This window comes from Aethalodelphis obliquidens, unplaced genomic scaffold (genome assembly GCF_003676395.1).
Source record: "Aethalodelphis obliquidens isolate GAN/ISIS:26980383/991018 unplaced genomic scaffold, ASM367639v1 scaffold6, whole genome shotgun sequence".
Classification (NCBI taxonomy): domain Eukaryota; kingdom Metazoa; phylum Chordata; class Mammalia; order Artiodactyla; family Delphinidae; genus Aethalodelphis; species Aethalodelphis obliquidens.
The window spans coordinates 42,368,271-42,387,146 of record NW_020837950.1 but is presented as its reverse complement, the minus strand read 5'-3'; the positions used below and the strand labels follow the sequence as shown (position 1 = coordinate 42,387,146).

At 33.4% G+C, this 18,876-nt stretch overlaps 1 protein-coding gene across 5 annotated transcripts in view; it reads left to right on the top strand.

Moving 5' to 3' along the window:
* The window catches only part of INTS12 (integrator complex subunit 12), a 29,366-nt gene extending 12,756 nt beyond the window's left edge, over positions 1–16,610 (top strand). For 4 of the 5 annotated variants that reach the window (XM_027103433.1, XM_027103434.1, XM_027103435.1 and 1 more), the window contains exons 3-7: positions 492–644; positions 2,109–2,296; positions 3,997–4,156; positions 8,868–9,014; positions 12,270–16,610. In XM_027103433.1, coding sequence (XP_026959234.1) covers positions 492–644; positions 2,109–2,296; positions 3,997–4,156; positions 8,868–9,014; positions 12,270–12,854 — 1,233 coding nt within the window. In that variant the 3' untranslated portion in view covers positions 12,855–16,610. The remainder of the gene's footprint in view (positions 1–491; positions 645–2,108; positions 2,297–3,996; positions 4,157–8,867; positions 9,015–12,269) is intronic. The other variant, XM_027103436.1, reaches the window with a different exon arrangement.
* The last annotated feature ends 2,266 nt before the right edge of the window (positions 16,611–18,876 follow it).

Below are 18,876 nucleotides of genomic sequence, written 5' to 3'. Positions count from 1 at the left end.
AAATAAATATTGCTGAGTGAAAGAAGCCAGAAAAAAAGAGTATATACTGCATGATTCCATTTATGAAAATTTCTAGGAAATGCAAACTAATCTATAGTTGCAGAAAGCAGATATGTGGTTGCCTGAGACTGGGTGGCTTAGTTTTTCTAGGATGTCTACCTCTAAGAGTGAAGTTTTTCTAGGATGTCTACCTCTAAGAGTGATTACAAAGGGCAACCAGGACACTTTGTGAGATGATGGATATGTTCCTTATATTGATTGTCGTGAAACCATAGAGCGAAACATATCCAATTTTACACTTTAACTAGGTGCAGTTTGTATATCAGTTATTCCTCAATAAAGTTGTTTAAAGAAGAAGGCAACACATTGGTCACTACATGATGTCTTAATTTTTAACTGATAGTTGTTTAGATTTATGATCTGTTTTTTTTAATAGTATATTAGATAGTCTGAATATTTAATTATGGGTATCTTTTTAATTTCACCTATAGGATGTGGAACCACCCAAAATTTCAAGCACAAAAACTGTTTCCATTAAGCAAGAGCCCAAAACATCATCCACTCTTCCTTCTGGCAATAATAATGGCAAGGTCCTAACAACTGAAAAGGTAAAGAAGGAAGGTGAAAAGAGACCTGCTGATAAAGTAAGATTTTATTTTACTCTAGTAAATCAGTCAATGAATCAATCAGTTTATAGGCCAGAAAACGTTTTGTGCTTACTTTTTGTATATAATAGTGGGTAAAAGTACATAATAACCACTCAGTAAATATATTTTGATAATTATGGATATTGGTTTTTTGAAATTAAAATTTAGAAACATTTTAAAACCATTTACTGAAGTCGTTGTCAATAAATATTTGAGCACTAGAAGATGTACTAATTTCATGTATAACTCAAGTATTCTAGATGGAACTGTTGTTGAAAAGAAAAGATGGCGAGGAAAGAATAAAGATGTAAATGACTAAACATGAAATTTGTTACAGAATGGTGTACCTTAACAGGGTTACAGATAACAGATACAGATAACTCTTGGATTGTCTATTTTGAATGATTTCTGCACATAATTATTAGGATTTTAGCACTTAGTAAAAAATACATTTAAAAAAACTTTTACTACCCCTGCCCTTAAGGTGGGGTGTTTTCATACTTTTTTCTAAATATTGGCTATTCATAAACTATATTGCATTGTTTTTATATAAATTTAAAAGCACAGAAAACAATATAATATAGTTTATGAATAGCCAATATTTAGAAAATATATCTCTATTTTCCATATATATATCTCATATATATCTTTTAGCAACTTTTTCCACTCAGCAATGTGCTTTTGAAATTTACCTATGTTGATACATGTAGATTTGAACATTTCTTTCAGCTAACATGTGGAATATTAATTCTATAAATAAACCAGTTAATCCATTCCCCCGCTGATGAGCAGTTAGCTTATTTCTCCTTTTCCTCTATTACAGTGGGGTTTCAGTGAGCTGCTTTATACGTATGTCTTTGCCCACATGGTGGTAGTTTCTATAGGATGTATACCTATAAGTGGATGTAATGGGATGGGTACATCTTCAACATTATTAGACATAGTGGATGTTTGAAGCAAGTATGGCAATGTGTTAAGCCTGAACGACTGGTAGAAGTTCATTATTTACTTCTTTTCAATATATATTAACTATCACTACTTCATTATTTAAAATTTTAAAATAGCCTTAAAAATAGCCTTAGTAGTACTATGGCTTCTCAATTCAAAGCATCCAGTGGGGGGTTGGGAGGGCACTGTAAGTAAATCCACTGAACTTCCAGGATTCTTTAATGGATAAAAGAGTACAAAGAGAAATACAGATGCATGCTAAACTGTTCTGATTTATTTATTTCTACCTTGTTGGAGTCTTTTAACATACTGATTATGAATTTATTATAAATGTTCTCCAGGTCTTTAGTGTGTACATCTCTCCCTAACTATGTGAAAATATCTGTTGAGTGGACTTGGTCATTGCACACTGTCTATCTTATCTTGTGATAGATGTGATAGATGTCTATCACATCTCTCAGTGATTTAAAGTTTATTCTAACATGTTACTTTCTGATTGGGTGCTTTTTATAGATGAAATCAGACATCACTGAAGGAGTTGATATTCCAAAGAAACCTAGATTGGAGAAACCAGAGACACGGTCCTCTCCCATTACTGTCCAAACCAGCAAGGATTTAGCTATGACTGACCTTTCCAGCTTTGAGGAGACCAGTGCTGATGATTTTGCCATGGAGATGGGATTGGCCTGTGTTGTTTGTAGGTTAGTTGTACCTTGCCACAGATTCTTTTGTGTCTTTGTAAAGAGCAAACAACTTAAAAAAAAAAAAAAGACCAATTGTTGGGTGTTTTTTTAATTTTGTTTTTATAATTTGAAGGTGGGTAGGAGATAAGTAGATCGGTAAGTAGATAAACCTTATGGCATATGGCATATGGCAATTTAGTGTCTTAAAAATTGTCAAAATTTTATATTCTTGACAGGCATCTTTAATCAGTTATGTTGTAGTAATATTTTCTGCGTTCTTGGCTTCTAGAGGGAAAGCAATTATTGCTTTATTTTTTAGTGAGAAAGAGTCTGTTCAGCAGACTTAATTATTTTCACCTTTCTTTTTTTTTTTTTTTTTTTTTTTTTTGCGGTATGCGGGCCTCTCACTGTGTGGCCTCTCCCGTTCCGGAGCGCAGGCTCAGCGGCCATGGCTCATGGGCCCAGCTGCTCCGAGGCATGTGGGACCTTCCCTGACCGGGGCACGAACCCGTGTCCCCTGCATCGACAGGCGGACTCTCAACCACTGCGCCACCAGGGAAGCCCCTCATCTTTCTGTTTAAGAAGACTATGTTGCTTTTTTTTCCCTGAAGTGTTGATAGTATTTATAAAGTAAATGGTTATATATCATTTTCTAAAATACCATTAAATCTTTTCCTAAGGATAATGGAAATGAAATTAATGGATCATGTAGGTTATTCTGAGTGTTGTTTTGAAACATGGATTCATAATTATAAAAACATAGATAATTCTGCTTAGTAGAAGATGCATCTTAAAAATCAGAATAATTAGATTTTAAACTCCTTGATGCCAGGAGCTATGTCTTTAATTGTTAATGACTTTCATTGCCTAGCACAACAGAAAAAATTACCACCTTTGTTGCTGTTTTCTTCATGAAAATGTTAAATTCTGGTGCATTGGGACTGAGTGCATACCTATAAACTTTTGTGAACCTTATAGAGAATCAGTTAATGTACTTCTGAATAGGATCATTTCGTTAGAGCTTCATTGTTTTAACATATATTTGTTTATTTCAACTTTTATCTACTATAAGAGTTATCATTTTTATATAAAGAAGTAAATGGTAAAGTAATAAGGGGGAAAGGACTAGTAATTGTAACCCTCCGTAAGGAGACTTGTTATGATAGTCTAAGGCTGTTGCTGTTGGAATTTATACTTTTTTGATACACATATTACTGCATTCTATTTAGTTAAGACATTTATTTATTGAACACCCTGTGTCTGCGCAGTAATGTGCTAGGCCCTATAGTTAATTAGGTCCAGTTTCTAACTTTAGGCAACTCAAATATTAATGAAGAAGATAGAACAATATGTAGGCAGCAAATATAAAGGAATTTAATAGAGGTACAAAGAAGATGTTATGAGACTGTTGGAGGACTAGCCAAAGTCTACTGTGTACCTTCTGTGAGAAAGAAAAAAATTGCAATGAGAAATGACAAGGAGAATATAGCCAAATTTAGTCTTTAAGTCATCTTATACATTTCTTAATGGCTGAGCATAACCTTTAAAAGAAATGAATTGTTTGTGCAGGCTACAATGTTGGGATTCGTTACTTTGCTCTTTGGCTTTTCTGGGGTTTTTACCCTCTTTAATTTATCAAACTTTACCAGAACAACCCTAAAATGGCTTTAAATTGTTGCATTCAAATAAATGTAATATTTAATGGTATACTTTCTTAGGCAAATGACAGTGGCATCTGGTAATCAATTAGTAGAATGTCAGGAATGCCATAATCTCTACCACCAAGATTGCCATAAGCCGCAGGTGACAGACAAGGAAGTGAATGACCCTCGCCTTGTGTGGTATTGTGCCCGGTGTACCAGACAAATGAAAAGAATGGTAGGAATCATTTTTCTCTATTTTAAACAATCTCTGTCAATTTCTTTGTTGATATGTGCTTTTTAAGATAAAAATTTGAACATTTATGTTATTGAAAAAAAATCTTATAAGCTGATGATTTAAATGTTTGTGTATATGTGTGATTTTTGTGTCTATGCCTAAATGGACCAGACCATGTATATGCATTTTTCTCTGCTCAGCTTTTAACTTGTTCTATTATAAAAGTCAGAATTGGAGACCCACAAAATATAAATATTCCTTACTGGTATGTCAGTGTATTTATAAACATAAAGCACTGTGGGAAGTGGTGAGATACAAAGCCCCAGACTCTGCTGAGTCTGGTAAGGAAATATTAGAAATATCTATTCCTGAGTGAGTGTAAACCACCAAACTTACAAACTGTGTACAGAGGCAGTATTTGTATGTGCATCTCTGTCTTTCCTCCTGTGTTTCTCTCTCTGTTCCTCAGTCTTTCCTTCTCATTGTCTTCAAGTGACCATTTATCCTATATTCCCCAGTACTTTCTCAGTTTACTGCTCACAAACATAACTGTCTTTAATTTCGTACTGAAACATGTTTTCATTTGTTATATTGGATAGTTTTCTAACTTATTTAAATAGTAGATGGATGAATGTTATCATCTTCCTTTTAAAGAAATCAAGTTGTTATTTACTTCAGTGACTTGTTTGCTTCCCCCATCCGCCCTCCCCTGCCTTAGATTAGGGACTCTCTTTTTGTTTTTTTTTTTTAATTTTATTTTTTATTGAAGTATAGTTGATTTATGTTATGTTAGTTGCTGGTATACAACAAAGTGATTCAGGATATTGAATATCCCTGTGCCATGCAGTAGGACCTTGTTTACTCATTCTGTATATAATAGTTTCCATATGCTAATTCCAAACTTCCAATCCATCCCTCCCCCACCTCTCCCACCTCCTTGGTAACCACAAGTCTGTTTTCTGTGAGTCTGTTTCTGTTTCATAAATAAGTTCAATTGTGTCACATTTTAGATTCCACATATGATATCATATTGTATTTGTCTTTTTCTTTCACTTAGTATGATAATCTCTAGGTCCATCCGTGTTGCCACAGATGACATTATTTCATTCTTTTTATGGCTGAGGAATATTCCATTGTATAAATATACCACATCTTCTTTATCCATTCATCTGTCAGTGGACATTTAGACTGCTTCCAAGTCTTGGCTATTGTAAATAGTGCTGCTGTGAACATAGTGAGTGCATGTATCATTTCGAATTGTAGTTTTCTCCAGAAGATTAGGGACTCTTGATAAAAGAGTTCTCATATTGTTAACCAAGTGAGTTTCTACATAAATTTTTCTGACCAAATATATCTTTTTAAAGTTAGAAGTACTTAGTTAAAAATAAGAAAAAAAAAATCAAGATACCTACTTTACTTTTTAATCACTCAAATCAGAAATAGATTATGTTTTATTCCTATGAAAAGTAGTAACATTTCAGTAGTATTTATACTTTCTGTTTGTAATGGGAAATTTCTTTGACATGATACAATTGTTCTCTGCTCAGTCTGATTTTTATTTAGTTTATTACTTAAACTAGCCCCCCAGGACCTCAACCAAAGTAATTACGGGTGAGCACAACAGTGCATTCCAGTGCCTTGACACAAGTAGTCACTAAGAATTGGTAGTCAAAATAAATAATTTGTGACAGTAATCTTTCTTTAGTATAGCTTCAAAGTTTATTATTATTTTATTGTAAGTCTCTTAATAAAGTAAGTACCGTTCTCTCCTAAGTTTTTACTCCCTTACATTTTGTGACTTAGTTTACACCAGGTCTATATTTATAGTTCTAACCCTCTTCCTGGAATGAATTTTGGCAGCTGACCAGATATCCTACAGTTACTTTAAGTTCAATGCTTTTAAAATTAAAATTGTTTTCTTCTCCACTCAATTTTTCCTCAGTTGCCTGAACTAGAAAACATTATCCTTGATGCCTCTCTTAATTCCACATCCCTTTGTTTACCAAACTTGTTAATTCTACCTCTTATGTATTTCACAAATCTGTTCATTTCACTTTTGTTACCCTGTCCCACAAACCCCTCATTTCTTGTCTATTGCTTTAGCTCCTTCAGTCCACTTTACACACTGCAGTTAGAATATTCTTCTAAAGTAATTATCTAACTTTATCTGTTTAAGTGTGCCCAGTGGCTCTCAATTACCTATATAATGAAGTTTTCCTTGTTAGAGTGGATGTATGGACCTTCTCTCTTTGACCCAACTCTACCTTTGTATCCTTCTCTCCCACCACTTCATCATATACACCCACATACTGTGGCCATGCCAGACCAAATGGTTCATTCCCTGAGTATGTGGTGAACTTTTCGTGTTCCCATATGTCCTGCTTCTCAGCTTCTCCTCATCTGGGATACCTTTTATTCTTTATCAACTTTGCAAATTAAATGTCTAATTAATTTGTCATTAAGACCTAGTCTCATTCACTGGCAAAGCACCAGAGCAAAGCTCAGGACTGGACACATCACACATTCTGTTGTTCTCATTTTAAGATACATAAATGGAGGAAATATAGATTTGCACCAGAAATCTGCAGTCAGTAAGTTCAGTCTGTATGTCCAAGAGTCAAGTGCTGAATAAGGGGCCATGACTAATGTCAGAACATGATTAGATACACCAAGAGTGGACCTGGAGAAATACCAAAAGATGTGATCTGAAGTAAGCCTGAAGATTAGGATCTGGTAAACACAATGTTCAGTGAGAGAAAGAAATTTGGAAATGGTGGGGATGCTAAATCCAGTCATTCTTACTATAATTGCTTTCAGTGACGTTCTCATATATATGTGCATTGGTTATTGGTCCAAGATATCTCAAGGATACCATAAATAACATCTTATATCCCCTTTCTCCTTGCACTAATTTCTTAACTAGGGCAGATTCTGCAGTACACATTATTATAGGAAGACGGGAAGACAGAGTTAAGAATGGTGGGTGGCAGGGTCCAAGATTATTCTTTTGTTTTGTAATTTTCTGTCTACCAGGTAATGGGTTTTGCCCCAGCACTAGGTGAGAGACTCATGACTTACTGCAGTGGTTCTCAATCTAAGGTGGTAACACACTCCTACTCAGCAGTAATAAAAATACATGATAATTTTGATTGCTGCCATACTGGCAACTGTCGCCTTGAGTGGTGAATGTCATATATTCTGCACTGTGTGAGTCAGTCACCCAATGAAAAATTATAGTGCCTTTGTTGAGCAACACTGAGTCAGTGACAATATCCTAGTTCCCTAAACTAGTATTACCAGCGAAGGACAAAGGGTTTTGGGTATTTCTTACTCAGCTTCTAAGATGGCTAGGTGAAATAGAGGACGCAGAGAAAGATCCAAACATGATCTCCTAGGCAGAGGTTCTTTCTGGGCTTCACTGTAATGAATCTTCATCTGCTAAAGCATACAAGTTAGGTGGGTCTTCAGAGTCTCACCACATCTACTGATGTGCATAGAGGGAAGTATAAGATTGAAAGCCATGGGTATGGAACCATGTATTTCTGATTTACTCTGAAGGCTACATTTTCATAACGTGGTTTGCAGTAGAGGGTAAGATAATCTTTCTTGGTCGTAAGAGATATTTTTATCATAGATATCTAACAGCATCCTTAATAATATTCTTGATCTGAGTGTTGCTTTATAAGTGATGTCTGAAATTAGTTGTACTTTCATGTGGAAAGTTTGTAATATAAAAAATGGGATGAATTGAGACTTAAGGCTGAAAATTATATTGTATGGCAAACCATAGCACAAGAAAGTCTAAACAGAGATAAAACAGCTGCATTCAAATTTCCAGAAATGAGAACACATTATTAATACATTTTCTGGTATTGTCTTGCATGGCCTTATTAGGATTGTCAAGGACAATGGAATGGCAGGGAGCATCTTTACCCATCCCGTAGAGATGGGTTCTTTCAGATTCAGTTTTCTTACCTTTTGTAAATAATGATAATGAATAAATAGTAACTATTATTGTCTGCACTTAATATGTGCCAGACACTATGTAAAGGCTTACGTAATCACAATTCATTCTCATAACCCACCTTTGAAACAAGATATTATCCCCATTTTGCAAATGAAAATGAAACTTTTAGAGATTTACATATTTTACTTGAGGTAACATAGCTAGGGAAGTAGTTGAGCTGGGTTTTGATTCTAGTTCTGTTTGACTCCAAAGACTGTCCTCTCAAACACTGCACTATACTGTTTATATAGTTAATATTATCTAGCTGGAGAACACTAAAGAACAAACTGAAAAATGATTAGAGTTCACAAGAGAGTTTAGTGAAGTACCTAATATAAAATAAAAGAAAAGTCAATTTTTGGTCAAAATAAAACTGAAAATGCTTATGTGATTTTTTTTTTTTCTTTTTCTTTTTATCAATTTGGTTTTGTTAAAATGACATTTAATTAACCCTAATCTGGATAATTTTTAAAGTTTCGTATTATCTTTACTGTTTAGAAACTAATAAAATCTATAAAACCATTAATTAATATGATGATACAAATAATTTGTCGAAGAATCTATATTTTCAGTGTCATCACAATATTTTTTTAATGTTCATCTGTATTTCAATTCAATGAGGAGTCCTGTGATAGATTTTATTGTCTTTCTGTGCATTTAACTAAGATTTTGTAGCTAATTTAATCTTAACACTGATTTTTGCAGGCTCAAAAAACTCAGAAACCACCACAGAAACCAGCCCCCACAGTTGTTTCTGTAGCTCCTGCTGTTAAAGATCCATTGGTTAAGAAACCAGAAACTAAACTCAAGCAAGAGTTAACTTTTCTAGCATTTAAGAGATCAGAAGTCAAGGTATAGTATATTCCATTTTTATCTAAGATTGGATTTAAATTTAGTTGACTTAATAGTTACTTGGGAAAAAAAATAATGTGAAACTTTGTATACTAAATGGCCATATGTTGGAAATTAAGACTACATTAAGACTACATTACTATTAACATTGAGTAGAAAGAGAACATTTATGTAATTATTTAATCTTGAGCTCTGCTATTTCTCTTTTTATGGTGATTAGGAACTGTTTGTGAGCATTCCAAGATAACATTCTTTACCATTCCTATGTAGTCAGCCACTTCTCTCCAATTGGGAATTTGGTTTAAATTCTAAATACCTTTGTCCTCAGTAGCAGTAGTTTTGCTCCTCACATTACTTGTGCTGATTGGCCCCATAGCTTTTTTCTTCCTGCTTATTGGCTATTGAAGTTTTCTTCTTTGTCTTATTTTTTTCTATTATTATCATGAATTTTCCCCATGAATTGGCCCTCTCTTATACTAAGGAGCCAGATTATCTAGTGAGAGTATCACCTTTCTCATTCCTAGATTTTCATCCTTGATATCATGCTACATTATTATTAATATTCTGGCATTTTGATATCATGGAATAAAATATTTTTCTAATCTAATTTTATAACAAAAAGAATGCTTTTATTGAGTTTCACATTCCAGTTTTAAGCAGAAGATGGAATTTTAAAGATGGAAGAAAAAAATGTTAGCCCCAAATTCTCAAAGGTTAACCCCAGAAAATTCTAAAGCTGTTACCTTGTCCAAGTGGCTGTAAGTAGCAAAGATCAAGAACATTGGTTTGATGATAAAGAATATGAGTATAAAGTACTCTGAGAAGGATACTGATAATTTTATTTGCAGATCATTTTTAATTTAATTTACCAGGGAAGAGCTGATATCCAAGGGATATCCATTATTGATTTGTCACATAGAAACTTGGTGAGCTAGAATAGAAGTAAGAATAACTTATTGAAAGTAATTAGAGTTGCTATATTCTATACTTAAATCACTTTTAGGTAGCTTTTTATACTAACCTGTTACTACTAAAGTTTATTTTTAGGAAACCAGTATGAAATTATTTTACAGCAAATAAATTAAGGCCTTGGCTGTCATGTTCTGATTAAGAAGAGGTTTTGACGTTTTTATGATAAAATATAATAAATTTTTACTATGAAAAAAATTGTTCCCATTTATATATAAAAAGCAATTTAAAAATAGCTTTCTAACTAGGATAATAGGCAAGAAAATATTTTTAGTTGAGAACAATTGTGAAATTTATTTTCTGCACTGGAATAGTAAGAAATTACTTGGTCTCCGTTGTTTGTGTTATTTTACTTTTGTGCATCCTGATAGTATTATAAGCCATCTGTCATTCAGTTGAAAAGCAATACCAGTAACAGCAAACCGTTAAAATAAAATGCCATACACACAGAACTTGCTTTGTACTTCATAAGTGTTGGTCTTTTTGATTACTTCAGATGGGTTTTCTTTTGTGAAGTTTGTTGAAAGATCATTTAGCCATATAGCAGGCAGTTTTATGTTTAATATAAAGAAAAGGAAAAAATCAGATCTTTCATCACTGAAAATTAAAAGTTTGCTACACCTGTGTCCTTTTGCTTCCTTGACTAACTTTTTTTCATTACCTGTATGCATATCTCTAGGAACTTGTAATTGATGTAAAGTTTATCTTCTTTGCATAACCTTATGAGATAGTCATTGTATGATGTTACTGTAAAAAATCCTATCGGGGCTTCCCTGGTGGCACAGTGGTTGAGAGTCCGCCTACCAATGCAGGGGTCACGGGTTCGTGCCCCGGTCTGGGAAGATCCCACATGCCGTGGAGCGGCTGGGCCCGTGAGCCATGGCCGCTGAGCCTGTGCATCGGGAGCCTGTGCTCTGCAACGGGAGAGGCTGCAACAGTGAGAGGCCCAAGTATGGCAAAAAAAAAAAAAAAAAAAAAAAAAAATCCTATCGTTTTTTGGAGTATGTGAACAATAATCTGGACCCTCCTCTGATAAAGACCTCAGAGAACTCTGTTTACATTATTTTTCACATTGGTTTAAAATGTTTAATGCAGACAATATTGACGGCTACTTTGTAAGAACTAAAAATGTTTTTCTCAACTCATTCAGAGTTCAGTTCTAAAATATAACTGAGTATATTTTAAGCATGATAACTACCATATTTTAAAGTAAGATACTATTTGTAAGACTTTACCTTTTACGTATTTAACACTTTTGTGAATCTCAAGAATATGAAGGTAGAAAAAGTGCCAGTGTGAAATTCAGTCCGTAATTAATTTGAACAAAGTGCATTTTTCCCTAAACGTTAAGGTGAAAAAAATTGTTCTCATATGAATAAGAGCAATATTTATGTAGCGACATTGGTATCACTGTTAGCTTTTGACTAGCCAAGGAAGTTAATTAGAGAAATTGAAGTGTTATACCTTTAAGAAATACATCTGGGAGTGAGTCAGGCATACCCAAAATGTCACTATGCAGCTTATGAGGCAGTTGATTAAAAATGTTATACAGAAGCAGGGATCTCTTTGTGATAGTTTCAGTGGAAACATGGACAAATTGTGAAAATAAAGTCATGAGACCTTCTTAGTATATTTCGACCTTTAGAGTTGTACAATTCCAAGTACTTAACATGGTGTATCTGTATATATTTTGCAATGCAGTAGCTATTTGCTCAAAATTTGTGGGGGATTTTTAAAAATAGGTTCAAAATCTTATGTATTCACTCAATATTTATTGAGTGAATCTCTTCATCTCAGACATCTCCTACATATCCTGGGCGTGAGCATTTTTGTCCATTAAGAGTGGATTCTGTTTTTGAAATGATCCACAAGTCATTTGGAGCAAAGCCTAAAGAATTAGATGTTTTACTGAGCTAAATAGTAACCTTTTTGGGTGAAAAACAAGTTAAAGCATTAAATCTGATTTTCTGATATGGCTTGTAACCAAATCTAGGAGCAGTCCTCAAAAAGGAATTCCCATATATTTTTTTCTGCAGTGATTAGAAGAAGAATATGACATCCCATAATTTCTGCTTTATAAATGGTAGCACCCATTAGCTATGGATAGGTTTTCTTGTATGTGTTTTTTCAGATCAGTTTAGCAGAACTTAATTTTGGTGCTATGCTTTAAATTTCCCAGATCATTTTTGTATAAAATGTCTTAACCATTAAACTTGTTATATATTTAAGAATATTATATTAGGTGTTAATTACACTTGGCTCTAATATTTATATTATGTTTTTTAGACATCCACGGTTGTTTCAGGAAATTCTTCTAGTACCAGTGTTTCCTCTTCAGCAACTAGTGGCCTAACTGGATGGGCAGCTTTTGCAGCCAAAACTTCTTCTGCTGGTCCATCCACAGCAAAATTGAGTTCAACAACCCAAAACAATAGCGGGAAACCTGCTACCTCATCAGCTAACCAGAAGCCCGTGGGTTTGACTGGTCTGGCAACATCATCCAAAGGTGGAATAGGTTCCAAAATAGGTTCCAGTAACAGCACTTCACCCACTGTACCACTGAAACCACCTCCACCTCTAACTTTGGGCAAAACTGGCCTTAGTCGCTCAGTTAGTTGTGACAATGTTAGCAAAGTAGGTCTTCCCAGTCCAAGTAGTTTGGTTCCAGGAAGCAGCAGCCAACTAAGTGGGAATGGAAATAGTGGGACATCAGGGCCTAGTGGAAGTACCACTAACAAAACCACTTCAGAATCAAGCAGCTCTCCCTCAGCATCCCTTAAAGGTCCAACTTCACAAGAATCACAACTCAATGCCATGAAGCGATTACAGATGGTCAAGAAGAAGGCTGCCCAAAAGAAACTCAAGAAGTAATGTGGCCAAGTAGGTTTTTATATCATATTACCCTAAAGATTAAAATCTTATTATTAAGACATAAACTGTAGTATACTATAATTTAATAAAAATCTTCATAATGAAATTTATTATTTCTTACCTTAAAATGCTAATTAGTAGTTAATGAAACTTGGAAATGTTTATTTTAAATCTGTTTAGCATTTTTCTTTTGACAGTTTTCATAGTATGTGAAAACAATGATTAGAATGACTAATTCTCGATGAAAACTTCTGGAATTCCAGAAGACTGATAGCATATGTGAATTTTTTTTAAAAATTCATCTTCTGGCAAAGTCCCAATAATTGATCCTGCTGAATAAGATGCCTTACAAAGAGCCAGGGATGACCCAAGTTTTCTACTCCCTGCCCTGCCATAGTCTGGATATTCATTGGCAGTCCCAGCCTCATTTCAATTGATTCTCCCTCTCCCCCCAAATATTTCATCTCCCCATTTTCAAAATTAATTTTTCATAATTGACTTCTCATATCCCTGTATTATGTTTTTACCTTTTTGTCACCTCATATCAGTTATTTAGGGATTTATCTCTTCCAATAGATTGTGAACCCCCATGCCCTTTCAGTGCAATAGTTTTCTCACATTTCCCAGTTTCATCACATTGCCAGTGTAACATATGCACATAGTATATGCTTAATAAATGTTGACTTTTGATTTTTCCTGGTTACACACATTCCTGAGAATTCTTGAGGAAAATACCCATTCCAAGAGTTTTTGTGGATGGATAATTTCTGATTTGTTTACATACTGATAGCATCTTCCTATACCATGAAAAAAAAGGCGATTTTATTTTTACTGCCCAAAATATTACAGCAATTTACCTAATTTTAGTTAACTTTGTATAAAAGAAGCTCCCATATAATGATTAATTCTTGAGATTCTTTTGAAGTGTGTGTGTGTACATTAAGTCAGAAAGTATGAAGGGTCTGAGTTGTTGACTTTTTGCAAGCTAGCAAATTATCCTGCTCTTGTTTTACATACATACTCTGACAGAAGACATGAGGCTTTCTGGATCAGAGCAATAGCAAAATGTAGCAGCCATTTTTATATATTTTATACTTCATGAATACCTCATTTCATCCAGAAACTAGAAGTCCAGCAAATTCCTACATTCACTAGACTGAGCAGCCTTTTTCTTTCAGCTTTGATGTATGCAACTAACACTTCACTATAAACCTCTGATCTCAAACCCTTTCCCTTAATTCCTATATTTTCCTCATGTTATTATTCTAAAATATATTGATAAATGATTTCTGTGAATTTAAAGCTTTTTAAAGTAAACTTGGTCTTTTTTAAGGAAAGATATTTTAAACTGCTTTGTTAAATAATGGCACTAAATTATTCATGGTAAATTACGATTCAGTACTGAAATAATCCATTGCTTACAAAGTGGAGTAAACATCTATTTACATGTTTAAAATCTGCCTGCAGATGTTTTTGTTTTGAGAAACTCAGATTTCTGTGGAATAAATACCAATTTGGCATCAACTCCAAGTCCCCTTTAGTGTCAAAAGACCAAAAAAAAAATGTATATTCATCATTATTTGCTTATAGTTCAGGGCCAGTTTGGACTAAACTGGATAAAACGACAGTGTGACACAAGTTCATCTCAACAACTATAACAGTTAATATAACCTCAGTACCTACAAGAAATTAAAGCAATAATGCAGACAGTTGTACATTGGCAATTGGCACCTGTAATGGAAAATTTTATCCCATCATAGTCAAAACATCTGCTGAATAGAGTTGAAAAGAGAAGCAATTATTTTACTTTCTATAGTATTTCAGAGAAGACTTTAGAAAACTTTAGGAAGTAATTTAACTTTTATTGAGCATGGCTCTTTGTATAGATTATGTGTATAAATATATATTTAGAATCTTCACATATGTGTAGGATGCATACATCTAGTAATGTATAACTCACTCAGTTTGGTACTTTATAGAGGTATATTTGGTATTAGAGTTTATCCTCAAGTAGCTCTTAGACCTTGATTTTACCGTATCATTAAGTGAGCTACAAGGCTTTTTAACTGAGCATGTGATGAAAGTGGCCAGCTTTATATTAATAATATTTATCACTTCTTTTATTCTGTTATGTATCGTTTGTTTTTCCCATCGAATTTAAATTGTGTGACGGCAAGGATTTTGTTTGTCTTGCACACCATGGTATTCCCACTGCAGCTTTTGGCTCAGTGAATGAATAGACAGATATATAGCTGAGCCAAAAAGCAAGCTTTTAGGATTGTAAGTTCAAATCCCATTTTAGTAGAAATTTGGTCAATATCACTTTTCTGTTTTGTATATCGTGCTTTCCATTAGATTATTTAATCAGATAATATAGTGACTTAAAGAAAACGTTAAAAGAACACTGGCTTAAAGTCAGAAGACCTGTTTTTGAATCCCAGTCCCTCCATGTATTAGCTGTGTAATCTTGGTTTCCCCCTGTATGATGATAATGAATGAGATCAAATGAAAGACCTCTAATATTCAAAGGTTAGGTGATTCTGACTCTTAACAAGGATGTGGTAGTACTGTTTATTGGTAACAGATTATAAACTGTGATGACCATAGGTTATATGGGAAATACATCATTTTATAGAAATACACTTGGTGCAATAATTATAAAAATTATATAAGCAAGTAGAGAAAGCCATACATTTACATACCATAATATTATTTCTTTAAAGTAAGATAAGCTGTATTTAATTAACTAAGAATACATTCCCTAGATTTTTGAACAAGAACATCTTATTCTGGTATATACTAAAATGACTTATTTTCCTGAAAAATTAAAGCAAATTTTGTCTGTATCTAGAGTGTAATATTGTGTGTGCAGTAACTGGCTTACAGAGACTCAGCTTGAATTCCTGGAGTAAAGATTTTTATATTGGAATAATCTTGTAGATCACAGAGAATTTAATGACTGGCTTTTTATATATATACTATTTAGTATATATAAGAGGAGGGAGATAATTTAAAAAATTTTTTTAAATAGACTTTAAAAATAGTATCATTCCATAAGTAGTAGGATATCTCGAGAGTATAAAGTCTAGTGTCCTTCCAATCAATCAAATTTAATTCCTTCCTCATCAACTATAATGTAAACTTATATGCCTAATTTAGCTTAAATTTTGTGAGGTTTCTAGATGTATTCAGTATTGAAGGGTGCACTGAGTGCCTTAAGAAACTGTAGTTATGACAAACAGGATTTAAGTAAAGTGGTTTTGCCATCTTAGAATATGAAGATTTCCTCTCTTTACTCACAGAACTTTGAGAGGTTTTTGCAATTGACAGAAGTCCAAGAAGTTTATGGAAAAGTGAAGAGTTTTTAATTCCATGTTTACTAATTTTTGTAAATCATCTAAATATTCATCACAAATAGTGACAAGCATCTCTAAAAGTCCAAGTTATAGTTTAGGGAAGATATGGAATATACCAGCACTTAAAAGTATTCCATGCAATGCTGCATTTATATGATTAACAATGTGCATTTTATCTCTTCCGCACAATTCCTCCTTCATAGAATTTTTATACTAAGACCAGATATTTTTCTAAAATATAAGGAATGTTCATATAGTGGCCTTGTGACTTTTTCACATGACTTAAGCACCCATGGTAACTTTGTATTACTGTTTTTTTTATAATTTCTAAACTTTATTATGTGTATAGTTTAAGGCATCTGTATTTAAAAATAAATACTAAATAAAATGTATATATACACCTGTTTATTTGTTTTGTGAAGAAAACTAGCCACAAAAATTTCCCCTTCATTCTTGGTAAAAATACCTATTTCAGAGAATTCTATACTATAAAATAACATTTAATTTTAAAGATATAAAGAAAGAATATATAATTATATTAGCATACCTTGCCTAAATTGTAATGATGGCACCAACAGTTTTATCTTTTTAAACTTCTTGAAGACTTATATACATCATAACTGTCTTGGGATTTTATTTCCCTTAGACCCAACAAAATAATTCCTGACCTCAAAATTACAATTACTTGATTTGAAATAACATACTTAGAAAACAAATGTATCGCATAATGTTTAAAAAAAAAAAGCCTAAATGGCATATGAAATGTAGGTTGTATTTTTAAAATAGCAACAATGTAATGGATGTTCTGCACAATAGTGGGGGACTGCAGAAGGTGGCTTCATTACAACTCTTGCTCAGCAACTAACTGCAGCTATGATTTTAGTGGTGTGGTGTCTTGTAAGGTCAGACTGGAAGCATCAATCCTAAGACCACACAGGTAGACAAAACTTCTCATATACATCTAGTCACTTATATCAGCCAGAAAAGCAGATATGTGTTACTTTTATAATGCTTCATTTTGGTGGTGGGGGGGGGAGTTTTTAGGTCACAACTAATTTAAATTATATAAAAATTCCCCACGGGTTGGGTATATTCATAGTTGGCACAAGTTAAAAGACAAAAAGTCCCTATATATCCAGTCTTCTTTTGGTATCCAACTCAAAAAAATATTTTATGTATAAAACAACTATACCCCAATAAAAAAAAGTTTTAAAAATAAAAGAAATATGCCTCCTTCTGTAGTGAAGACAGCCACTGGACATTTTGCTGGCTCCAATATGGGGCCTTTCCATGGGTGATATTCAAAATACTTAACAATAAGCATGGTAACATAAATTAATATATAAATCCAATATTTACATTTTTTTCTATTTTCTAAATCAATTAAATGATGTAGCATACAACTCACTAAGCAAAATAAATTGTGCAAATTATTCATCAAAAAAAATTTTATGCAGAAACAACTTATAAGTAGAACTTTATAAGTCCAGGTTTAAATTAAGAATTTTAGAAACAGTATCATAAAATATAAATTTTTCTGTCATGTAAAGCCTTATCATGAATTTCTGTGGTTATACATGTCATATGTATGCTAAAGTCAACAGCTCTCTGAGAAGCAGCATTCTTCATTTGTTTTTCGTATTCCTCAGTAATATATGTAACGATATATATTATAGAGATCAAATCTTTGAAAGTAATTTTAATCTTAAAATTTAGTGTATTAACACATTTTATATGGACAATGAAAATCCACCTTATTTTGGTGTTTAAAGGAAACCACCAAGTCAAATTTAATCTTTTTTCTGTTTCAAAGAAGCATCTTTAGTTCAATAAAATGTCTTGGGACAAAATATGCCTGAAATCTTAGGGGACAGTTCTGAGCTATTCCTAAATTAAAGTTCAGTGTTCCGGGACATTGTGTTACAGCAGATGTTATCCTCAATGCCTACCTGGTCTAAGTACTAATCAGCAACTAAAACTATTTACATCTTAGCTCAGAACATGGAACACACATTCCCCATTCATCATCTACATGATTGAGTGATCCAAAAATATTTTCTCATTAAAGTATCATTAGTGATCACGTAGGATAGTTTTTAAACAATTATACTTTCAAAAATGTTTAAGCAAAAAATAAAAATAATAAACCTAGGTGCTTCCTTTTCTCTAGGCTTATCATGGAAGTTCCTATAGCCCTTGATTTTGAAAAACTTCTCAATACTTAAATATGGACCTAAGAGGAAAATGGTCCTCATCAATGTTCATTACTTTTATCACTATGTTCTTTGCTCATAGTAAATGTATACCATGTAGTGGTTAGGGGTGTGGACCGCAGAACCAGACCTGGGTTTGAGTTTCAGCCCTGCCACTTACTAGCAGTGTGACTTGGGCTAAATAGATTACTTCACCTCTTTAGGCAACAGTTTCCTCATAATGTTGTGCGTATCAAATAAGTTACCACATATAAAGTGTTTATAACAATGTCCGGCACGTGGTATGCATTCAGTAAATGTTATCACTATTATGTTATTCAGGTTTCTTTTTTTTTTTTTTAAGTTCGAAACTTACATTAAAAGAGAGGGTCCAGGGACTTCCCTGGTGGTCCAGTGGTTAAGACTCCACGCTTCCAATGCAGGGGCACGGGTTTGATCCCTGGTTGGGGAGCT